This window comes from Antennarius striatus, chromosome 12 (assembly GCF_040054535.1).
Source record: "Antennarius striatus isolate MH-2024 chromosome 12, ASM4005453v1, whole genome shotgun sequence".
In the NCBI taxonomy this organism is placed as follows: domain Eukaryota; kingdom Metazoa; phylum Chordata; class Actinopteri; order Lophiiformes; family Antennariidae; genus Antennarius; species Antennarius striatus.
The window spans coordinates 14,107,963-14,134,325 of record NC_090787.1 but is presented as its reverse complement, the minus strand read 5'-3'; the positions used below and the strand labels follow the sequence as shown (position 1 = coordinate 14,134,325).

Below are 26,363 nucleotides of genomic sequence, written 5' to 3'. Positions count from 1 at the left end.
GAAATTTTAAATAAAAATATGCCAAATTTCTGGAGCATTCTGACACCAAGGTAAATGTATTTATTAGTTGTTATAATTAATTCACTATAAAATGTTCACTGCTGTACTTTGGCTTGTAATGCTCAGCAGTAGTCTCAAATTTTCACCCAGTGCAGTGCTGCCCCCATGTGGACAATGTGAAGTATGTCTGAATGAAATACAGTACTACTGTACATGCATGTGCACATTTCATTGACATTACAGTATTTGATGGGCATGGGAAAAAAAGACATGATGCAAATGACAAAAATAGTATTAGGGAGACAATGGACGCTTAGATTCACATAAATCCATTATCAATATTATAGCAATTACAGTGACGAACCGGAAATACGGTTAAATCCTCCAAGCCTTATATTCATAAGACTCATTCACTGACACAATCTTTAGTATTAAGCCACAGTGCGAGGAATGTGATAGCTGAAGTATTTCATCGACCAAGGCTGAGCTATATTGCTGTTGATAGGTGGCGGTGACGTCAGCAGGCAGTGTGTGGGTGGCTGTGTGGGTGAAGATAACTCCCAAATGAGCCTGTGTGTATGTGTTTGGGGGGGAGGGGGGGCGCGCAGAGAATCCATCCTGTCAGGAAGCAAAAGACAGGCTCAGCTAAACTCCTCTGTGCTGGATTACCTTGAGCGGAGTGTGACGTAGGTAGAGGAAGAGCAAACAAAACCCTGCTCTTTTGCTCTTGTTGACCCTCTTGGTGCCGTCTGACAACATAGAGGCTAAAGCTTAACTGGAAATGATGTATGAGAGGGAAATAATTCTGCTCTCACAACAATGTTGTCTTTTGACGTGACCACAACCTTGGATGTTTTAGTTCCATTTATTGCACAAAAGCATTGACAAAGTGTTTCTATCCGGAGAAAAGGAAGTCATGTGACACTCGAAACAGTTTTCATATGAAAGGAAACTTTCAAATGATGACTCCTTAAGAAGTCTTTATTTGATGAAATATGAATTAAAAGGACAAGGCGAGTCAGGAAAATCTGGATTACAGAAAAAAAAAGGCAGGATTCTTCAACAAATAACTCAAAAAGGTTTTCTTTGCTTTAGAATCGTTGGTTAACAGTAGCAAATGGTACAAGTCTGGTATCAAAATGTACACTACAGTCTCTGCTCCAAAAAACTTTACACAGTACAGATCAGCTAACAAGGTAGGTTATGTCAAGAGGAACGCTGTGCAACACCAATTAGATGTGTGAGCAAAATTAATCAATAATCTGAACATTTTAGCACATGACAGTCAAAATTAACATTGACCAGCTCTCAGACTCTTCATTGCATACGATTAAAAAAAATAGCTTAGCTGTGCGTGAAGTTGTCAAATGCCTGCGTCAGGTAAGTCAAACTAATGTTGACAGTTTGTCTGTATGTTCTGATGTGCGGCCTCTTTGGTACAAAGTGAGCACTGGCATCCAGAAGCCTTAAAACTGAAAACAGTCACATTGAAGCAGGCAAGATTGGGAAAAACACAATGGCTCTTCTTATTTCCTTACTTGACTTTCTCAGTAACAAACCATGCAAAGTATGCATTTCAGTTAAAGTGGGTGGGCACAAGTTTGTCAGCACACACAAGGTCCAGAAAAACTGGCAATGGCAATATGTAAGTACAAGTAGGAGAATAAAAGATGAAATGGACACAAAAATGGAGTGTGTGGAGAAAAGAGGAAGGCCGACAAAAGCTTCAGAAAGGCACAGGGCTTTGGAAAGGGCATTCATCAGGATCATACCACTAAAGACGTGCCCCCTACACACACACACACACAAACAGAGAAGAGGAAAGAAAAACACAAGATGTAAACATAAGGGTAAAGAAAATTTGGTTAACTGGTTAAACAAGGAAATCAAAAAAAATCTGAATGTGCCAAAGATCGAAGTTTTGTTGCATAATGCCGGCTTAAGTCATCGCTCCAAAAAACGATCATTGGACACGACTCGGCATGGAACGGGCTTCAGCATGAGCGGCGATGATTGTTACAGCATGTTAATTGTGATTTAATGAAAAAGAAATGTCTGAGTGAATCAATAAATGGCACTGAATGACTTATCTCTGCATTTTAAATTCACATTTAGTAACTAATTATACCAAATGCACACAATGCTTTTAGAAAAGATTAAAAATGGACAGGATTAGAGGAGGTTCCTGTTGCCAAAGATGTTGTTGGGGTCCACGTAGTCCTTGACAGACTTCAGCATGCCCATGCCGACACTGGAGACGGTTTCTCTCATCCACTCCTTCCGAAGTTTCCCAACTGAATGACAGAGGAGAGAAAATAAATAAATAAACCCAAGGAAGCGGACCGAGGGGGAGAAATAGAGGAATCGGCACGGCTGATTGCTCAGCAGGCTGCTGGGAGCCAATCAATCTTGTGAGAGTGAGTGAATAAACAGAGGGTGATAAATGCTTTTATTCAGAGTGGAGAAATGTTTTGCATGGCATGATTTATGGAGCTCAGCAGACTATCAAACTCATTAGGCTCTGTGTGTTCCCAGAGGAGGGGCCGGCTGGCGGCTGTAGTGGGCCGTTCGAGGCTCCCTCACTCTTTCAGCCACCACCTCCCCTCCATTTCCCTCCCTCCGGACTCACTGGAGTGTTTTCTGCACGTTTTATTTCATTGTGCACACCAGCTCGCTCGTGCAGCTGACCCATAAGGCTGTTGTGCTTGCTTTTACTCGTCCTCAACGCCACTCGGGTCCCTCTGAACCCCAGGGGCCAGATCTCCGACAGGGTGCCAAAGCTAACTGCGGAGCAACACACAATGGTTCTCCATCAGCAGGACTTTGGCTTGCAGCCGCTCTTCACCCTCCTCCAAACCCCCCAAACCGAGGAGTTAGAGCGGCTGTGGCATGAAGCCTAGCACGGGTGCCCACTGCTTCACCAGCTGTCCGGTCCGACATCCTCCACAGCCTCGGTACCAGACAGGTTCTCAGCGGAGAGCCTGGAGTCAGCGTGAGGTCGAGTGGATGCGGCGGGCTGGGGAAACTTGGATTTTCAAATAGCCAATAAAGTTGAATAAAGTTGAAAATTCTCTTCAATTTCCACAACAATGAAGATAATGAGTATGAAAATGTTTTTGAGGGGAGGTTGAGTTGACAGTTGAGATTTAGGTACAAGAGAGCAATTTTTTTTTTAAATTTAATTTTGTCAAACCTGGAAAAAAAGAGTGTGGGGTTTTTTTTTCTTTCAGTAAGGGTGAGTTTCAGTGCTTTAAGCTGCGATGGTGCAGATTCATGTGGGGTGGGGCAGGATGTGCTTGTTCTGTCGCACTTTTGTGGTTCATATTCTTAAATTGAGTTTAATAAAATACCACATTAGTAATCCAGTGCTCTAGTTGCAAAAAAAAATAATGCAGTACTTCACATCAAAAACCAATTTAGAAGCAATAAATGCCCTTTATCATATGATGTGAATAAAGGAAATAAAAGACTTTTCATTGACAACTGAGAAAGTAAAAGAACTGTCAAACCTAAAATTAGCCTGATGTTTGACAGTTATAATTTTTTTTTTTTAACTGAGCTGGTTAAATGTTAACTTTTGGAGGAAAGTCAACAAAAAAGGAAAGGCACAATGTCAACATTTCAAAAAACCCAAAAGATAATTTTGAGAACCGAGCAGCTCTGAACAGATGACGCTCATCGAGTCAATACTTGAAACCAGCAGCGCAATCACCTGAGATTAGATACGCAGGAGGGCGCACGATGGGAGTGGTGGTGCGCTTCCCTTCCCTCCCCACATGACTCTTTTTTTTTTTGCATCACTAGCAGCGGAGCTCAATTGTTAATAGGGCATGTTGATGCGGGGAGTGTTATCGCGCCATGCTATCAAGAGTCCAGCCAGGAAGCCCAGATGGGGATCGGCCATGAGGCGAGAGATGCCCCTCTCCTGACAAAACAAGGCCGACAGCAGGGTCACTGGGGACCCTGATACCACACACACCTCCAGATGGTGAAAGGGGGACCAATCAGCTGTTACCCAGTAACTAAGAAAGTACCCTGCTCTCCACAACCTCCTCCTCTTCGGCCCTTCCTCCTTGTTTCACCTCCATCCCTCCCCTCCTCTCAGGGAAAGGAGAGAAAACAGAAGGTGCTGGGACTGCATCATTGCCTCCATCACTGTGATAATTTACACATCTATCTTGTCATATTCTCTCTTTTTTGTTTGCTATTGCAATCAATCTCTCCAAGCTTGGTCTGTGCAACTGAGACATGCAAAGAGGTGCAGGTAGTTATTTCAGAAATGACAGATTTTTTTTTTCTTCCCTTCCTTCTACAAAGCATCATTTCTCTTGTGTGGAAAAGCCACAGGGAAATAGGTGAGGTGGGGACTTCACTAAATCAGGTCACTTTTCCATTGATGATTTGTGTGTCTGGCGCTTTTCAGAGCCACAAGGTGAGGTGAAGACACCGGGCACCCTGGGGTGGCTCCTCACACAGGAGGCCGTCGGTGCTTCGGCTGAGGCTCGGACTCAGACACACTGTGCTCTGCTCACTTTCTTTGAGCCTGTGACAAATGGGGGTCAGGACGTATAAAGACGGGGTAAGGTAAAGGAGCCTGCGCTCCTGCGATACGGTCGAGCTGGTGAAAGGTTGATAGATGGATGACTCTCCGGGTGATGGATGTTCAACAACTCTTCAACTGCTACGACACCGGTGACCTATTTAATAAAGGACGCTTCTCCCACTGCTGTGGCTTAGGACCCGCAAAACAAATGTGTAACTTTGCTTTTAATCGAGCGTAATCTTCTTCTACCTAAAATCTGCATATCTGTGATGGACAGCAGTCAACTAATGGTGGCATTTAACCACATATTCTGTCTAGAAGCACTCTGGACGTTCAGATTCCATTACCTACACCCACGCAGCACACAGCACTGACCCGCTGTAAATACAGGGGCTACAAAAATGTATTTCTCTGGTGCCCTCCCACCTCACCATTCTTGACTACATCTGTTTTGTTTGATACACAAAACCCAGGCGAAACTAGCTCCATTTGTCAAGCACTGATTGTGGTCGGACAAAACGGGATGTCTGTGCCGAGATAGCCAGCAACACTGTTATTAATCACAATTACAGAGTGGGCCTAGCACGCGGGAGCTACATCAATATCCCCCCCACAACCCCCCCCATCCCCCCCACTCCCTTCCCACCCAACCCCACCCCCTGCCCTGTCACCTCCCTGTGCTGATCGGGGTGGCTGGGCCACCGTTTGGAGGTCAGTATACAGCCGGTGATAACGGCAGCATCATTTACCCCGGCCCGCCGCCTGCTTTTTATTAGCAATCTTTTAATTTTGAACCCGTCCCCGCCTTCAGGAAAAATTGTGATTTAATATCGCAGCTGATTCACTGCATACTGTTTTTGACAGGTGTGATGAATAGCCTGAAGTGATGTATGAAAACAGCGAGGCGGATGGCAATATAGATAAGGCAGCCATTTCGGTTAGCCTGATGGGGCCTTGTAGACTTGGTGCACCGCCCTCCCCCTGCTCACGTTTCATTTTGTCACTGCAGAAATGAACAAATAACCGTGTCATAGCAATTCTCTGAGTTGCGGGAACATATGTTCACATATGTGAAGGAAGCAATGATGGATCTCTGGCCAGATGCACGTTTGTAGCAGGACTGGCATGGAGCTAGGGGATGCTTGTCGCCTTTTCTTTTAACTCGGTGCAACCTTTCTTCATAAATCACAAACAACCATGAACATGCCATCCAATTCAATGTTCTAGTCTCTACATTTTTCAGGTTGCGTTACCTCCGTGGTGATGTGACAGGCTCCCTCCATTGGCAAGAATCTCCTCTCTAGCTGCATGCTGGGAAGTAAAAAGTATAAAAACCACACTCAGTCACATCATGTACAATCCATCACATTAGATGTACCCGTGATCTATGAAAGACCTCGCCATAATGGAAGTGGTCATACCTCCACTTGCTCATAAATGTGCACTGGATCGCTGAGTCCCCTGTAGTTGAAGGCAAAGTAAAAGTAGACACAGGCGCCGGCGTCGTAGGTCTGAGTCACCCTGGAAGAAAGCAGGCAGGAGTCAAGCAAGCGTTTCTCCTTCAGCTCTAATCTCAAACACTCAAAGCTAAAGACGACTTCTGACATTATCTTCTAACTGGACACTGAAGTAAAGTGAGAGCTTCTTGATTTTGCTGTCCCTGGTATTCATGGCTTTTAAGCGAGAAGTGCAGTAACCTTTAAGAACATTATCAAACACACAGATACCATTGCTTTTACTGAATCAGCCGAACAGCGTCGAATTGCAGGTATCAGGAGGACTCGACACGCTAAACAGACCAGATTGTTCCTTCACACAGCATTTAATTACTGCTTATTTGGCTTCTATGAAATACATAACAACTTTTAATCAGAACTCATCAGGAAGATATTTTAAAAGGATTCTTAAAGAGTGAAATGCTTGTTTATTGGCCATATTCCCTCTCAGGAGGAGCAGGCTGCAGAGCCCCTGTTCATTTGACATGGCCCATCACCTGGCACGCTGACTGTTCCAGAGGTTAAATGGACAAATCAATCATGTGACAGACTGCAGCCGGGAAATGAATGGCTGTGGCATAATAAGGGTGAGGCCTAAGCTGTTCGTAATCCTCAATCTGCCGGTCATCTGCTCTCTGATATTTTAAGTGTGTCTGCATACACATATTTTGGGGTAAATGTGAATGAGTAACTTCAATGCATCTTTAGTTTAATTAAGGTGTTGAGTATTTTAAAAAAAACATTTCTATTTTTTTTATCTGACTTAATTTCTTCTAGTTGGTTTTAAAACTGTCAGTTTTTCTTATTTTGTGGACGAAATTTTGCTGGTGGAAGAATATTGAATATTACTATTTGAGTCATCCTTACACTATCAGTAAATATTCACTAATAAGTGCTAAATATGCACTAAACTGCTGCAGAATAAAAACAAACTCCTTGTACTGAGTGAACTATAAATGAGCAGATTAATAAAAGTACAGAATTAGGGCTGGCTTTAATGTAATAAAAAGGGTTTGTGGAAGACAAAATGTGTGTGCAAAAAGAAGAGGTATTGGATCTGCACTCAACAGAACCCTTATTGTCACTCAGACTCATCTTGCACTTCAGCTGCTACTTGTAAACATTACCTGCATGTGGAAAATGGTGGAAACTGCACTCCTTTGTCTTTACACTCTCGGACGATGCGTGCCTTTACATTTCGGCAAAGGTCCAACACCCTGGAAAAGAAATAATTAATTTATTATAGCTTTAAAAATGACCTGGATAACTCATTTCAGAATTGAAGTGCAACTTGACAGCAGTCTGAAACATGATATTTGCGTATTTAACGTCTCACAAGGAACGAGTTGGAGAAATGCTAAATTATTGAAATTCGGAAGACAAAACAGCAGAAAAGAGGTGGAGTGGATGAGACTAACGAACGTGACGACCATTGTGGGAGAGGTTCCCACTGGTGTGGAAACGGCTGCCAGTCCTAAGCATGTGCAGCCGTGTGTGGAGTGTGGAGGATGGGGAGGAGGATGGGTAATGAGCCAGGCACATATGCTCGCCTCAGTGCCTGATCTCTTGGTCTCTCCCGTCAGGCATGTTACACAACGCAGATCTGTGTGTGCTCCTGGTTGGTGTGTCTGAAAATGATGATGAACCCATGTCGAAAAAAGGCAGAACACACCACATGTGGATGTGGGATGAAATGTGATATGAACATGTAGAGAAAGGTGTCTCCTGTGGCGTGTGCATGTCTGACAGTAATGGTGGGTTTGCGGGACGCCGACGCAGAGCTCATTAATTGCCTCTCGAAGACAGAAATAAAAGGAAAGGAGAGGAAACCAAAAGACTGTGTGGAGGAGGAAGGCAAACATCTACAGCTTACCTGTCCCAAGGCACAGAGGTTTCAAAGGACTCTCCTATCACATAGTGGTCCATCCCCAAGTCCTGTTCAGGACACAGCAGCATTAGTAGGATGACAGCTTGATGCTCATTCAGTAGGTTTAGTATTCTGTTACCTATAAAAACCTACATGTATTCAATATGAACTGGCATTGGAGCTCTAAATTGAATGCACAAGCCTGATAACATTATTATTAAATGTGTTTCGCCTTTTAAATGTGGGACATCAAGCGATTTTATCAAACTGCTTTCTTGAATCTCAGTTCGAGCTGAAAAGTTTCAGGCTTTCATGCATGTATGTTCTGATGTGAAGCCATTGTTATACACACAATCTGACCATATATACAGCCAGTACTATAAATCATATTAATTTGTATAATTTGTATAAAATTATGGCTCAATATTTATATTCTCTTGGTAAAACTATTTCTATTCATTCAGTCTTTCATTCGCCCAGATTTGGATATAAAAAAATATTGACTGCAGGTGTTTTAATACTACGTGGAACTGGTTTGTATCTATCCAGACCTTAAAAGGTGCCGAGAACCCATGCACCCCCAGTTCTTACAGAAACCCTACCCAGAGGATGTTGGTGTATGCATACACCATCATCATCTGTGAAGAAGATCCTCGAACAGAATAGTCTTTTCTCCGCTGTAATTTTGACTCCTTGTGATGGAGGTGCAGCGGCCCTGGACCTCTGACCTGATCCAATCAAAAGCCTCCTGTGGTCACATTCTGTGGCCTTTCCACGCCGTTCACTATCCTGTCTGCTGTCAGACTGCGTCCTCTCCACCCACCCCACCTGCCCAAAAGAGAAAACCTCAGAGGAGTCACCCACCCGGAGGTACGCAATGACAAAGGTCAACATGTAGCCCCTCTGCCCATTGTCCTCCCCAGCTGCCAGGCCCCTGAAAAAAAAAAAAAAAAAAAAAAGATAAGGGGGTTAATATGTAACAGCTCTTTTCTCCTGGCTTTGTTGCTCAGACTGCTCCTTTCACAACATTTGGTGGGGAGCCTGTCAATCCAACAATGAACAGATCAATGAAGCTACGCATTGCGCATCACCACAGGTCAGCCCACATCCATCACTTGCAGTGGGTAATCAAATTTTCATCCACCACCCAAACTAATCAGGCCAAGCTCATTACAAAATCACTATATTGATTTTCACCCTTCTTCCTGTGTCCCAACACCACAAGAAAATATCACAGAACCACACTAATCCATCACTGGCACTTGATCTGATTGGTCATCATGATTTATTGGAAATAATAAAATAAAGAAGAGGGAGCAGCGTGTAACTGACACATTTCTTATGATTTAATTGCTGGATATTACCAGAGCGCAGGTCCAGCTACCTGCAAGTCGAGGCGTGTGGCAAAGAAAGTAACGCTTACAAACACAATGATTAATACATGATTAATGGGCATTACCCAGATAACAATCTCTGACATCACATGTTGTGTTTTAAGTTGTAATGATCAAATGGTTGTACTCATATGAAGCTGAAATACATCAGGAATACAGTGGAAACAAATGTGTGTGTATAGTTCATTCATTTTAAGAAGCCATTTCATTGGTTAGTGTCCCCTAAAAGAAAGAAAAATATTAAATAGGTTTCAGATTATTTTATTTTACTGACTTTCAAGCAAAGATTTGTTTTGTTTTGAACTTTTGTTCAAAATAAAGCAAAAATAATATCCTTAAATGTCAAGAATAAAAATTTAGACCACTCCCAGTGTTTTCAGACTCAATGAATTGAATGAAACCTCTTCTTCATTCTTAATTGAAGAATTTCTGATTGGAGGAAGTCATCTATGAAACCAATGCTGGCAGTTTAGGATAGCATCCCTCTCAGGCTGACAGGCAACTGATTACCACCAAAAGTCCTTATTGATCTATTTCATGATCAATCACAACAGCAAAGCAGTTGCAGGTAGGTCCTAACGCCCCGCGCTGTCCTGGCGGGGGAGCAGCAGCTCGCGATCACCACCCACACGACACCTACTCTAACATAAAAGCTGGCCTGACACGAGGACATCCACAGGCGATCCATCAGTTCTCAATGAGAACGACTACTGAGGAGAAAGCCGAGTCTGAAGTGTTCTTTTCACCGCTGTTACATAAAGGCTGATTTAAAAAGTCACACTGAATGGTGGGATGATCCTGTGAGAGGAGAGAAACAACAACCACTCACCCAAATTTTGCAGCAATGTCGTAAACTTGCTTCTCGTGCTGCAGGACCTTCTCACGGTTGCCCTCAAACAGCAGCGTGGCCACACACAATTGGTTGGGGTCAAACCCTTTGAACTGGGCATTCAAGAGGTGAATTCAGTTTGACTCAGGGCAAACAATCAGTGGAGTTCAGTCTGAATAATCTTTTACCTTGGTGATGTAAAATTTCTTCAACCCGTCCAAGAAGGACGTGAAAATTGAAGATACTTGAGGCTTCAGTGCATGACCTGTAGGGGGGGGGGGTGCAGAAACAAAAATCAGATTCAACAAATCACAAAGAAGTACAGTTGAAAAACAGATTATTTTCCCCAAACATTAGTCATGGCCTGCTTCAGTGTTCTGAGGGGACAAACTATTCAGATTTATTTGAGGATTCAAACAAAAAAAGGAAATATAAATGGTAACATTTGAATAAGTTTACTACTGGTCTGTGGCAGCTACCAACAGGGACAATAAATCAGGGGGTTTCCAAAGGGAAGTGGGACTGACACGGTGATATCAGTCTTCTTCACCCACACTTTTTTGATTTATTCCTGATCGGACACACAAAAGCGCCTGTGGACAAGCAAAAATGAGGGACTGGGGCCAATGGGATGGTTATCAATCACAGTGGGCAAGTCACGGGTGGTGTCGCTGAGACTTAACAGTTCATTTATTTCCCCTCATGCTCAAGTCTCTTCATCACTTAGAGTCCTAATTGTTTCAATTCCAAAATTTGATTGCGGGTCTTTAGGTTTCTCGCAACCATCATACTCATTAATTAAATATTCAACATCCAGAGAGAAAATTATACCTGCAGCGTGCATAATTCTACTTTTAACTCTCCTCTGTGTTTTGGCATAACAACACGTGCTGCTGCTTACTACCGCATTCTTATTTTTCATGTTGCGTATCGCGACAGCCAGTGCTATATTGTAGTTGTGGTTCCAGACCTTAACAAGGCCTGTGAATACATCAGTTCTCCTTACGCAACCGACAGCATGATTAGAAGTGAGGAGGAGTCTCTAATAAGTGCAAGAAGGTATCATAGAGCAATGAGTTTTAGTTATTAGTGCAAAACCTGGTCGCTTCATCTTCCCTACTTAATGCTAAGAAGTGCCTACTCTGTGAAAAGTGAAAATATAGGGGAGATAATGAGATCCCCCGAGACTGGGGGGGGGGGGACTTTACAGAGATCTCTGGTGAAGCTGGTTGCATTCCACTAGACCTTAAGAAACAACATCATAACAATTCAATGCAACAACTACTTAATTTTAGCCAATGTAATTTTTCATCTTACTTCAATTCTTTGTCTGTGTGTTTGCAGATATTCTGCTGCAGAAATGATAATCAATTCAACAATTCCATGCTGCAGAAGGTAAAATCATTTCATGGCGTGCCATTCCATTCATTGTTCTTCTCTCAGGGGGTATGCCGGATAGCAATATAACATAAACACAACAACTCTCGCTTGGGAAACAAATTCTAACTCAAAGTAAATATGAATATTAACATGCCGCTAGTTACAAGCTCGCCTTGTGTAGCAAACAAAGCTCTCTGATCACAGCCAACGGCTGAACTGTATCCTGAAGGGGGAAAAGATCCCCTCCGAAAACCTGCTCAAATTAAAATTTAAATGTATGGTGAACGGTTAGCACAAAGCTGTGCGGCTCAGATAAGTGCCGTGTTTGTGTATTTTATTGCTTGTATTGTTAATTCGCTGACAAAACTTACCAAATTTGAATTGTTCATTATCCATCAGTCGTATAGATGCTGGGGCACACCTCTGAAAAATAAAAGCCAAATACGTTCAGCATGCTGCAATATAAATATATCTTTGGAATGATAGCATGCTACATGAATAAGCTTTGACTTATTGTAAACCCTCAATGCACCTTAGACTTTTTGTCTCATTTGATGTCCTGAACTGATCAATAGAATTCAAATTCATATCCTGTAGCTTGAGGAGTCTGACATTAAATTACTGTTAAGTTTCATTTAACTTTTTCCATCCAGATTGGTTTTGCTCATCTGTCAGGGGGTTACAATTTAGCCAACACTAGCAAAATTTTACCAATTCATCTGAAAACAGCTTTTAAATGTTGAGCTCCGTGTTTTACCGACTGATTTTAACCAACTGAACAGAGAACATCATTTTAAAAAATGCTACTTTCAATTGGGGTAAACATCTTTTTCCTGTTCTGAACCTGGGAGAGTTGGCAGTGACAGTAGGACAAATTAACATATAACCTGTTTGGCAACTTCTCGTAGACAAGCAACGCCCTGCTCGAAATTAGTGAACACCACGGATCCGTATTTGCGGTACTCTGGCATGGGACGGATCTTCAATGTTACCTCGGTGACGACACCCAGGGTTCCTGTAGAAAAAAACAAAATTATTTGAGTAAAAACAAATGGAAAAAGATGCAAGACAGTCGCCACACTTTACACGACCGAACCTCATCTTGGGGCGGAACTTCAGACCGCTCTGCAGGGCTCTGGTCAGGACCCAAGAGTCATTCAGTTAGGCTCACATTTCACCAGGAATATCTGGTGTTGTAGCACACACTGGGGGACGACTAACATTCATCAACTTAAGAGCACGTGGAAATATAGCAGGGCTTTATCAAAGGCAGGAAAGGCCAAGAACGGCAACAGAAAAGCAGGGACACCCAGACCTCTGGCTGACCTTATGACCTTAAACACTCAAGCATTAGCTACAGCTGACGGAATCACATTACACATTTTAATACTACTGCCTCCACTTTACAATACAAACATGTGTAGGAACAGTAGCCGCTTTAAACAAATACCAAACAAGGCTACGGTTAGCAGACTGTTTCCAATCAACAAGGTTTGCATCACATTTCCTACATACTAACATCAACGTTTCTGTTCTGTAAGTCAAGTAAAATCGCAGAGACCACAAAAATAACCACTCAGCAACATCCAAAAAAATAGGTTAGGTAATGACTGCCACCACTGCGGACTGTTTAAGAGTTGTTGACTCTGTCAGAAAGGTGTTGAAATGATCGCTGACTCGTCAGTTATTTTCAAGGTAGTGATTTGTGGTGCTTATTAACTGGAGACTTCGGTGTTTCAAGATTTCTTGCTTCATGTAAATAGAGTGAAGGAAACATACAATTAAACAAGTCCACCACCAGATTACACATGTAAATGTTGATTTTTAGTCATTATGTTTTAATCTAATGTAATCCGACTCGGAGTGGGGATGGCAATCCTATTTAGATGTCAATTATTTATTCCGTCATGTAAAAGACAAACAAATTACTACTTCCATGTAAAAAAAAAAAAATAGAATTGTTGAACTGTACATCTTTTAACAACAAAAGTTTTAAATATTCCTTATATAAAACAAAGTGAAATAAACTTTTATCTGTAAATATGATGTCTGCCACCAGAAATGTGTTTCATCAGGACAATTTTCAGCTTTTCATTATTTTTTTCTATAATTATTGATTAAATTGTTGTTTGCTATAAACATATTTAATTGATGACTTAAGTGTCATTAATACAACATCCTGCATCTTTCGGCTCATACCATTGTTTTATATTTTTGTATGTATTTTACCCCATGTTCTCTTGACTCTATATCCTGTTCAGACATATTATAACTGAACACAACAACAAAGAGTCATGTATTTATTATTTATTTCAGTATTATCACATCTGGCGGTCGTGGAGGAAAATAAGCATTCAACTGGAGTTCTGTTTTATCCAATATTCTCTCACAGCCATGTGTTCAGTGTCTTTCAGGCTCTTTAGCTGCTAAATGCTTCATTATGTTCTCCGGTTAGTCGCTGTGTCTGTCAGTGCTGAACAGATGCTGAACAGAGGCTTTCAAGAGTGTTTTCGCTGAAAACGTCTTCCTGCTGAGGCTGGAAACACGACTCCAATCCATTTCGTAAGACCTTTTGTCTTCCCCTTGTTAATGGAATCTCGTTTGGGGTTTGATTTGCAGTCACTATCGCTGCTTTTATTGGGCTTCATTTAATAATATCATTACATTTTCAGCTCAGTAAAAACAGTATCAACGCCCACCTTTGCTTGCTGCATGTTATTACTCTAATGCCCCGTTGTAAAACTAAACATGATCGGAATGTGAAATATCAATATATCACCTCACTAAAGAGGCCTTTATAACTATCTGGAATTAAGTACTGTAAGTCACCAGCTGAGCAAACGTACAATTAACAAAGAAAATAAATGTCTGTTCCAGACCTAATTTCACGTTTAGAAATTTTAGCGTTGCGACCCGAGCTATTACCCCTGGTCTCACTCCGTTACCACAAACAGTCCGTTTGGGTAAGCGTGTCCCCTGGATAGGGCCCGCTATGGCTGTTAATGAGCCCTCTGAGGTGACACTAGATGACACACGCTGCTCCCTAGTGGCCGATGGAAAAACACGTGACTCCATCGGAGGCCCCTCCCTCCTGACAGCAAGAAGGAGGTGCTAAAGGAGCGAGCGAGTGAGAGCGTCAGAGAGAGAGAGAGAGAGAGAGAGAGAGAGAGAGAGAGAGAGAGAGAGAGAGAGAGAGAGAGAGAGACAGAGAGAGAGAGAGCACTAGGGGAGGAGACAGAGTGGAGGAGGGTAAAAGAGGGTGAGTGAGTGGCAAATAAAAAGGGAAATAATGACGACAGCAAGGTCAGACAAACACTCTCCTGGGGATGAATGTAATGCCATGAAAATACTGGAGTGAATCTTAAGCCATTTTAGCTGTGACTCCCTCCATAAAAGCAAACTCATCTTCAGAGAGAGACGGGTGGTGATTAAGAGTCCGAAAAAGATTTACTGGCAAAATAAAAATGTGTGTGGACAACCTTAACCACCGTGAATCCACCCTTTCAGAATAAAACTATTTGATTCTGTGTATTAAATTAGCACTGGCTGGCTTCACTTACCTACATTACATCCTCCACGGTTGAGGAGTTTAAAAGAGAACAACGTTATTGATTATTCCAGTCATTCTTCATGTCGCTTGATTCGATTGAGAAGAAAATGCTTTACATTCAGGGTGTTTCAAGGTCAGTGAGATAAAGGAAGACCTGCTTGTTGAGCAGACAATGAGAAGCTCCATGTTTCTCAGTACATTCTGATAAAATGAGTGTGTTCTTCCTAACACGTAGAGAGCAGTTTGTTGCTGATTCTGTGCCCTGCTGTTGGACTGATGTGTTTTCAGGGATGAAAATGTGCCATGATGTGATTTCAGAAGCCCAGAATTAGGCCTCCCAGAGATATGTGGTCTCATGAAACATTTTCATTAGTAGCCTTAATTTAGAAACTGGCCCTTTTAAACTGCCATAACCATGGAAAAGTTAATGTTTTTTGGACACAGTCATGATTTTTTAAATATTTGACATGCTTTTTGCAGAAGTGGATGTATTTGAAAATGTACTTTAAGGCATATATCTCAACCCCACTTGGATTCTAGTGCCGTACAAGGCCAAAATGGACCTAAATGATGGTTATGATTGAATAAATATACTGTATATGAAATGCAAGGAGCCCATAAATATAACATCCAATAAGTTTTGATTGTGTGTTTATAAAATAGATCTGGCAGTCAGAGCTGGCCCTAAAATCACCATGTTAGACTGATCAGCATCGAGGCTTACATCACAAGTGCAGGAAATGGAAATAAAATTTTAGAAGAACAGAATTTTAAGATAACTCAAATGAACATCTGTACAAATGCATTATTGTTGATTTACAAATAAATACAAAAAAGTTTATATTCTAATACTGTAATACTACTCTGTCAAATGTTTTCAACTATTATACACCTAACAGAGTCAGTGGTATATTCATTATTGAATCATGTAAGTTTCTGATTTTATATACTGGTGGTGTCCTGGTGCTGAAATCACTTCTAATGAGTACAAATGGAGGTTGCTGCAGTGATCCCAGCCCAGTCAGAGAGCAGATTGCTGAGCTTTGTAAGGCGAATATAAAGTTTGCATCCACAGCTGTTTAACATAGCGATGCCAAGAGTCTCTGAACCTCCTCATTACGGAGGGGAAACCTGGCATATGGCAGTATTCTCTGTGGGCATTCACAAGGACAGGGCAGTGCAGATGGGGTGGAGAGTAAATTGCTGGTTTCTAACTAACACCCCTCCAGATTACTTTTCCACCAAAGCTGGTTAATTTTTAAGAAGCCCGAAAGCATGAGAACACATCCTGATGTTACTGTTTTATCACGACGACTTGCAGACAGGCACACAAACACACTCACGTGCCCACTTGTGTCAGCTGCACTGAAGTCACATGAGAAAGACAAACCTTCTGAGCCCATGATGAAGTGGTGGATGTCCGGCCCCGTGGACATGCGTGGGCCCTGACAGCTCTTCTCAATCACCCCTTGTGGAGACACCATCTTTATGTGGACAACCTATTTAATATAAAACATTTTTTTAAAAGGCTACACAGTCAACACTTTTTAGAGGCAGAAAAAGTCGCAATTGTTGAGAAATATTATAATTTATTTAAATATCACGTGTGTCACATGCGTGAGTTTATTTCACAGCTGGTACTACGTCTACAACATGTTAGTTGTGAAGACAAAGTCCAGAAGCTTTGCAAATAATTTCCATTCGGACTAGAATGAACAGTCAGTAAATGCTGACCCTTCTTCCAAAAACTACTGAAATCAGTCAACTAGTTTTAGTGTAATCTGGCTAACTAACAAAGACGCAAACAAAGTGACAGATTAAATTTTATCCTCCTTTAACCGTCCTGACATGTGATTAGGACACACATGAGCACAAAGGTAAAGGGGTGTCTCTCACCAGGTCTTCGATGTTGCCGTAGAGGTTCTTCTTCATGCCTGATGCTCTGGTTGCGACCCATCCCCCTAAAGAGCTGAACTCCATGGAGTCGGGCTCGTGCCCCGTACAGAAGCCGCTCTCATTAAGCTGTGGAAAAAAGAAAACACGCATTTGTTCTTACAAAGCAAGCCAAATAAAAAAACAACAACAAGGAAAAACAATTCCTGTAAACCCACAAGAATGTTTTAATGAACAAAACAGAATGAGCATGCAAAGGAAAAAGTAATTGCAGCTGAATATCACTGTTTTAGTGTTTCTAGAATGCTAATTTTATGGTGTTGTAGAGTTTTAATACGGCCCAAAATAAGTTAAATGGAATAAACCAAAAACAAGAAGCTCATTTCTGCATGTGTGAGTAAATGTTATACCGGTCATGTCTCAGACGTTCTCGCTGCAGAATCAGCTTCATCACTCCCACAAACAAAAAAAGTGACTTGCCGCATAGTCGTAACAATGTGACAATGCGTTTTGGAGTGAGACACAAAAATCAAACTAGACCCGTCAACCTTCATCAAATGCAGCATCTGTACGGCTTTGGGTAAAATGGGTCGGTCATAAGAAAACCCAAACATCTTCCTGGAGGAAGCCCAACCCCTAAAAGATTGCATCTTTAGGGAGAACATTTAATAGTAATAATAATAAGGACCCTAATGTACAACAACAACAACTACCCCCACCAGAAGCACAAGATGAGGGTTAAGTCAGGCCTGGTTTTATCGCAGCATTTCCCTAGAAGGCAGTTTATAATGCAGAACCATCTGCTCCATCAAAATGGCCCAGTCTTAATGCAGAGGTGTAGTCTGCTTTACATGCAGCTCACGCATTTCTCTACATCAAATGCCTGCTCCTTCTCCTTTTTCTGAATTAGCTTGATGGAGCCATCTGCTCACAAATGCCGCCTCCCTCTAATCTCTCCCCTTCAGCGCTCCGTTGCCATCTCCAAACTCCTTACTGAGACTCCTTAGTCCTACCGAGCAAAGATTATCAAGGTGATGGGAGCATCGAGGGACCTGCATGTGAATGGGACACACAGCTGGACGGTCGGTGCAGCCTTTTACACCAATGCAAGCTTCCATTGAACCAACATGAATGGAGGAGCGACGCTTACCAATCTCTCCAAATCCTGACCCACAATGCCAGCCTCCACGTGGGCAGTTAGGTTTTTTTCGTCGATCCACAGAATGCGGTTCTGTGAAGGAAAATGACAAAATGACGGAAGAGTCGGAAATTTTTTTAAATAAGATAAAACATTTTAATCCTGTTTGTTTTTGTTTTAAACACACAATTCACGTTACACCGATTACAAGGTCTTAATAGAGCGTGTTGTGTATCACCATGACTGTCTGACATTAACAATGAACTCAACAGTAGTACATGGATAAAGTCCCTGGACAGTTTGCTTACAATAGTGGAAAATTGTCCTCCTAGCCTGGAGTCACACATCTGAGGATAAATGTGTGCACAGGGGCTTTGGGACAGAGACACTTTACTCAAGGTTAAACTCAATTTAACATCAGATTCCAAATATATGCTTCTTATTTGGGTCGCTGAGCATGTGGCCCACCCCTACCTACAGGAGGTCCTTTCACACCTGCCATCAATTATTCTCCAGAGGTAATAAACTTTATGCCCCAAACACACTGCTCCTTTCATGTGCTTCCATTGGCGCCACCGGACCTCTGACCCATGACACAGAACTCTAGTGAGTAGTGTCTGTGGCACCAAACTCAAACACTGGTGGGTTAGAATCACCCAGAGCTTACATCACGCCTCCGCGTCAGCATGGATCAAAGGGTTGTTCAACTTTTTATATCAGCTCCAATGAAGCATCATCGTGTTCACGGTGACATGAGATGGAATGAAAAATAACAGTTGACTGATATTATGGATTTATCATTTTTAGGATTAATTTGTGTCCCATTTTTGAGGTGCAATCCCTACAGAAAAACTGCCTCGCAATATTTCCAAGGTAAGATGTAAAAAAAAAAAAAAAAAAACTTTTAAGATTAAATTTATATAGATATAAAAAATGAGGGAAAATAGCAAAGCTTTACATGTGAAACCAAAACATGTGTGCTTTAAAAATAATGATATAATAACACAACTGCAAGTTGTGACAGTGTTAGAAACATTCATCTAGAGGAGCTCTCTCTATTTTCACAAACAGCATTAAGAGTTTACGGTTAGGAGTCTGACAATTTTTCTCATCAGTACTGATGAAATCTTTTGACCTTTGAATTTGTGTACGAACCATCTGAGAGGTATCCACAGAGACAATGCAGCGAGTTTCCTCGGGGGGGCACTCTAGGGCACTGGAGACACTGGTTCCTCCTGAGGAGACAAACAAAGACTACAATAAAAGGAAGCCTGCATATGCATCACGAGATTGTCACCATGTCATGTTTAAAACACACACACAAACACACACACAAATTTAGTTCTTCGTACCATTTACTTCTTTCACTGAACAGTGTAAAGTAAAACCAATGTTCTGTAGTTATGTTTGTGTTAATTTGATCAGATCTGTAATTCCAGACTGAAACCATAACTTGTTCAGTCTCAGGTATTATACTGTCATTAACTTAACATTCATTCCCATTGACACGGTATTTTATTCAGGAAACAATGTGAGGAGGGCACTGAAAGACGTGTTAATGTTTGCGCTGACGGTTACACAAAACACACAGGAAGAAAGTCACGTTTCTGAAATGCAAATATTTTTTCTTCTTTAATGGCCGGGGGCAGTTTTTTCTGTATTTGCAGATGTTTAACGTCAGTAATTCTTCCATCATGTAGCTGAAAGTAGTGAGAAGCAGGAGTCATGAGGTAGATAAAGATTTTATATGTGGTGATTTAGAGGTCTGCAAACATCAGTGTGTCTATTTCATCAAGTTCATTCATAGATTACGTCCATCAAATACACTGGAAGTAAATTAAATGTGCATGCACATCTACAGGCCTGAAGGACTCACCTCCATACGGCATCAAACAAACATTGTGTTTGCACGCCAGCTCGACAATTTTCACAACATCATCGTGGCAGTCTGTGAAGACACAGGATATTATTTTAAAAATTAGTGGCCTTCATAAAGGAAATGTTTTCATTTACCGTCCTCTATTGCATTCATAAATTTAGTGGCCACATAATAACCAGTGCATTGCAAAAGGAAATAAAAATGGCACATAACACTATGTGTATACAGAAGACAATAAATAAATATATACGGCCAAACCTTTACAGCCGGGGGAGTGGCAAAGACGCGGGGACCATTTTGATTTGCCCAAGAGTTGTGATTTGCTCTGGGCTTTCCTGAGGCAGCGTCAGGCTGCATCAATAGAAACTTGCACTGGCCAATCAGAGAACCCACATCCAGTGAGTGAGTGGGAAGAGTGGCGTTACCTTCCTACATGGACAAGCTTCACTTGCCTCAAGTACTTTCACAGGCAATGAGAAATGCTTACATTCTATTTCTAACATCCAATTAATCAGACAGTGTCTGCGTCTGGATTAGAGTTCAAGAAATGAAACAGCTTTACAAAGTGGAACTACTGGCGGAATGAAAATCACAAGTCAAGGCATATTTTAGATGAAGAGTAAATTAGTTTGTATTTATGGAGCTCAGTAAAATCCTAATTTTGGTGCTGGTGTTGATGAAACCATATGTAACGTTACTTGGTGATTTGCTGGCCGTTGAGAAGGTTGTTAATCAAGCTCCAAACATCAGGCCTCACTCGTCTGCATGGTAAAATAGTGCCGGCCGTAACAACAGAAAACCAATCTCACAATCATAATTCATGGTGTACTGTTGCAGGAGCAGACTGAGGAGTACTGGGTGTCAATCGTCCTCCCCCTGACGCTTCTTATTAAGCCTCCACTCATACATATTAATATCCCTGCCTCTGCAGAGATTAACCCTTTAAATCACATAAGCCAGTGGGGGATGTGGCGTGGGAGAAAGGAAAAAAAAAAAAAAAAAACAAGCTGAGAAAAAAAAGAAAAAAAAGATGACACAGCTTCTGGACTCACTCGGCCATACCACCAAATCTGGAACACGACCAATTCTTCCCTCTCGCAAAGCGAACACCTCGTGTAAGCAATGTCCTGGAAGATAACACTAGAATTAGTTGAGACAAAAGCAATCACACTGTTGCTCGATTGAAAATCATTCAGATTCCTCTGAGACTGTCTCACCGTGGCCACGGAACACCCGGTCCTCTGCATCGTGAGACATGGGGATACCTGTAGACTTCAGCTCCTCCATGAAGGCCTCATTCAGAATGGGAGGCTGCACGGCACTGCTGGTCAGAATGGACTGAAACATGACAAACCACTGTGGTGTTAGCAACTGTGGCTAAGGCTTTCCCTCTCCCTTCGTTGAAGGCGCACCAAACAGACATGACTCACTGATGCTGATGTTTTATGCTGCACATTGGCTCCAAACGTACTTTCAAACCAATCTTTCAGTCCGGGGATAATCAAACCACTGAGTTTATACCTGGATCGTATAAGAGAAAAACACACTGAGCAACCCATTAAAGAAAACAACAACAGCTACATATTATGTATGACGGATTTCATGCATTGGAAGTCACAGCCCTCATTGAAGAACCTCCAAATAATTTACTCGACGCACTCATTTGGAAAAGCAGGCCTGTGTCTAACAAAAATATTGGGTGAGATTCGAGTCCAATGAGGTTATTAGGAGAGCGGAGCGGCAGTGACAGTGCTGTCCGTGTGATCGCCCTCGCCACCCTTTGCATAATTGAGCTGCTGGCACAGCCCATAGTGGGGGGGGGGGCTGTAGTATGCCTTTGTCCAAGAGACCATGAAACACACTCTATAATGAAAAAGCCTCTGTCACAGTGAGCGCGGAGGAGAACACAATCTCAGACATTCATTCAGCTGCGTCCCGGCCTCGGTTACAATACGCCGCCCAGGTAGCTTTTCAGCCGAGAGGGCGCAGAGCGTTTTGTGGCAACCGCTTGCGCTGAAGGAAACCGTTTGCCGTGCATCGTCCTGTTCAGCCCAACTCATTACTCAAAAACACATTCACATACACAAAATGCCAGTCAAACAGGCAGGGCTGTCTCTTCCAAAGTCATGCGTCATGATTACAAAAACAATAGGAGTTTATTCCTCTGGTCTTGTCATAGAAGATGGGGAAGAGTCATGCTCTCTGTTGTAAACTGAAAGTGCAGGCATGAAAATGAAGGACAACTGGCTTTTTTGTCTAGAGTAGACACCTCATACATTTCAAGTATATTATGATTTCTCCAGAAGTCTGTGAATAACTGTTTATAACTCCCTAGAGACACAACAACCAAAAAAATACTGACATCATAAGGTCCGTTTATGAACACGTGGGAGATTGGTTTCCTTTTATGAGCAACAGAGTTTGGAAAAGCTGGAAATCACAACCAGTGACCTTGGTGAACAATGAGCAGTTCAAATGCCAACCATTAGGTGGCAGTAGCACCACACTGTTGCGAGTGCAGGTAGGAGGAAACAGCTGATTTTAAAAAAAGGTGGGTTTCTACATGAGCCATGAAACCGGACATTGTACTAACCCGTCCGAAAATTCATTCAAACAGCAGCAAGAGCAGCACTAAAACAAGCCTACATCCTCTGAACAAGACCTGGAACTGAAAGCTTATCAGAATAATCAACACTTGAGCAAAAGCAGTTTATCCAAGCATAGTGACGTGAAATAATACAGTGCCTTTTGCCAGTGAATTCTGCTTGGCCTTTCTTGTTGAAGTGGAATCTTGAATCACTGTATCCCCAGCCGTTCCACTTCATAGTCTCCTGCCTGTGAAAGAAAACAAACATGGGCAGAGGTTAAGTCAACTCGCTTGGAGTTGATAGATGACCCAAAATACCATCAGGGCACGCTTGAAGCGCATAAAAAGTAGGGCTTTTATCTGCCGACACTAGTCCTCTGTTGTTTTCTCGTAGGGAAATTTCAACAAGGCAAAAGAAATAAAGACAATCTCTGCTGACAATATAAATCACACAGACAGTGTTTCAATGAGGGATGTCTGTTTATCCTGATGAGTCAAGGACGGCCTTTGCGTCCTCTCAAGCTTCATCTAGCCATCACTGCAAGTTTACAATATGGAGGGTCACAGGCACACAGCACCGACAGTGTTCCCTTGGGCGACTACTAGTCAGTACGCCACACAGCATGCTGACACCGTGTGACACAGAAGTAACAGATACCAGTGACTGACTGACAGAGGAAGCTAACAATAACTCTTTGTGCCATCAGAAATTTGTAAATAACAATTAAAGTATTTCTTTGATGGTGCCAAAGTAGATGTTCTTATCCATTACTACTTTCTACAGATTTTATTTTAACATCAGGTTGGAACATGTGCAATTCAACAAGCTAATTATTTAGCTCATATTGAGCTAAACAGCACACACTAGTACTTACCACACATCCATAGCTGTGTAATCACCAACCGAGGTGGAGTAGAGCTACAACGCTATCACTGTTTTGATGTATTGTACTACAACCATTGTGTCCACAGCTGAAAACGATGCTCCATTGTCTATTCTCCACTTCTGTGCAGAGCCTGTGTGGCACAATTACACTCTGCAGAGACACGACTCACAGCAGCCATAACTCATGAGCCGCTCGGGACAGGATGCTACCCCAGTGGAGCAAAAGCGATAATTAAGATTAATACCTGCCAAGACGAAGTATCCGATAAATTATGTGTGCGAGTAGAAATGAGAGTGACACACTGAGTCATACTTGAATAAATCTTCGCCAAACGTGATTTGAGTCAAAGCTTCTGAACAAAAAAGCAGCCAAAAAGGCCAGATGGGGTAAGGGCCTGCCTCGCCTTTAGGGCACAAGTCTATGCTTCCTTTCAATGAGACAAGAAAACATAATATTACAGCTTATTTTGCCCTTTCCAGAGTAAATACCAGATGCTTTTCCACACACTACATACGGTTCTCTTACAAATATTTTGAAAACGAATGGGATTTTTAGGCATAAAAATCCAGAGAAAATAAACTTTAAGATCTGTCATGTATGTCCCCAAGCACTGATGTACAGTCATAGTCATAATCAACGTTATTGTGAAATGTACCACTAAAGGCATCCTTACATATCCCAATTGAAGTTGCCATAAAATCAAAAGTTGCAGTTTTTATATTGACACATGTGAGCATCAATATGAATTTTGGAGCATAAGGAAGTTAGGTTGGATACATCCCGCGAAGCAGTGATGTAATTGTCAGTGTTTGTGTGTTCGTCCGTCGGTCTGTCCGGCCATCCACCAAATATCTTCAAATAAGATATATAGTTTGTTGCTCTGTCGTGGAATTTATTAATCGCGTGTGGTTCCTGGAACGCTTTAACCGCGAGGAACAACGGCTCACTGTATACCTTTTTTAATCACAAAACAAAAAGCAACATTTTCAGGAAGCCAGAGGAACAGAAATGTGTAGATCAGGGTAAAATATTGAATTCAGGGGTGTCGCAGGATGTTGCAGTCTTGGGAAAAATAATTCATGGTCAAATTTCAACTTCTGTACACTCAGGAACCGGATAAGATAGACAGATAAGGGAGAAGGCCAGTGTGAGTAAGACCATAGATCAAAGCTAGTGCTTTGATCAAGGACAGTAGGTCAGAGCACTAGCTTTGATCTTTGACCTATGCAAGTAGATCAGGGTAAAAATTTTAACTAGGGTGTCGCGGGATGTTCTTGTTGGAATGATCAAGCTTCTTTGATCAAAATCAACAAAGCCAAAAATGTTGAATGACGTAAATCAGTTTGAGATTGTAAATGGAGAAAATGTTATTTTTACCTGTACAAATGTATGGAAACACAGATAAAACAATAGATATACATGTCAGCACAGGAAACCACTATTAAACTATAGCCTACAAAAGCATATGTGAATTTTCAGCGATTTTGCCAGTGGTTTAAGATGTTAATAGATCTTATCCTGCCATGGATAGAAGGACATGGGTAGCACTACATGCATCGTCTGAAGGGAAAGCAAAAACTGAACTTCACAGCGAGTGGTTTTATTGCAGGGCTAATGTACTAAAAAGCATTCATTTGTAGGATGATGAACTTAATAAACAATTTTTCTAATTCAAACTGAGCTACAGTAGTTATATATTAATTAAAAGCACCACTGAGACTCAAAAGATTCAAATCTGGTACTTGACACCGCCTCAACTTGTCACACAAGAAAGGCAAAATTGCAGACAGGCTGAACTGGAGGGGGGTAAAGTGAGGGTGGAGTTCACTTGAGGTTTCTTCATACCAACGGTGTTTGTGAAATATTTTAATGTCCAGTTGAGTTTGTCGTTCTATAATTTACAAGGAATCAGTCCATATCTATTAATGTGTAAATTTTGTTGCAACCTTTATTATCTTTTTTTTTTGTAGAGTAAATTCCTGACTAAAGTTCTGCTGAACAAGAAACACAAATTTCTGATAAGTATGATACTTTATCATTTCACTCATCACTAGTTGTTCTATGGCCAGAAAAGATTGATGTTTATTGTCATTTTGCAAGACATGAGATTTAATAAATCAGCAAGGACTAAATATCCCTTGCTAAAATTAACATTATACTGTAATAAGTAGTAACTACCTGTTAAACTATGTAGCTCATGTGTCGTTACTGAATGACAAAGCTAATGAATGAAACAAAGTAAGATCAGCCTGTAAAGTCAGTTTCAATGAAGGCTGATCTAGTCGCTGACTTGAACTGGACATGTCGCTTCTTCGATTTCGTGTCTTCCTTCTCCTTTCTGCTTTTCCCTTCAGTTAAATATTGTCATACGACAAATTAAACAATTTATTGCAATCCTCAGACAACACTACACCTAGACAACTTTAAGAAAGTCGAGCATACCTCTGTTAAACTTCGTGGTTAAATCAGCCGCACCCACTCAGTCAAGAATGAATGTCTGGCAATACTCCCTCAAACTGTTAGCCAGCTAGCTCATTTAACCATCTTTAGCTATTTCTCCCTTTGCTATCAGAGCCTAGAAGTTGAATTAAAATCGCTTTATCGGTGCACGTCACATCTATGGTTTTCGCTAAACTATTACATTGATTTTTAACTAAATAGTGGGCTCAAACCACGGGGGCTGGACCTCTGTCCATCGCTCCATTATAGCCTTGTACCTCCTCCTCGGCACAGTCTTCCCCTCACTGCAGACATCTGTCTTGCCTCCTTGGGCTTTGCATTCCGTGGCTAGGACTGTCGAGTCACCGTCTTCCGATCTCTTTAAATGTCCGGCAATTATCCTCAGTCTTTGCTGTGCAATCAGTTGCCTGTCAGAGCTCCCGCCGCCGCTTCTTTCGGACGCCATGCTGCTTCCGTGTTT

General features: G+C 41.7%; 1 protein-coding gene across 1 annotated transcript; it reads right to left on the bottom strand.

Annotated features, from left to right (window-relative positions):
* Nucleotides 1–857: 857 nt before the first annotated feature.
* Nucleotides 858–26,363, bottom strand: agps (alkylglycerone phosphate synthase). Its single transcript, XM_068328953.1, has 20 exons — nt 26,161–26,363; nt 22,715–22,804; nt 21,400–21,490; nt 21,187–21,307; nt 21,022–21,096; nt 19,967–20,038; nt 19,246–19,325; nt 18,103–18,183; nt 16,956–17,081; nt 16,450–16,558; nt 12,397–12,524; nt 11,881–11,932; nt 10,318–10,394; nt 10,130–10,242; nt 8,771–8,840; nt 7,913–7,974; nt 7,167–7,256; nt 5,965–6,064; nt 5,797–5,854; nt 858–2,294 (listed from the first exon to the last, which is right to left on the bottom strand). Exons 1-20 carry the CDS (start codon nt 26,346–26,348, stop codon nt 2,173–2,175), a joined length of 1,905 nt encoding a protein of 634 aa, XP_068185054.1. The 5' UTR covers nt 26,349–26,363; the 3' UTR covers nt 858–2,172.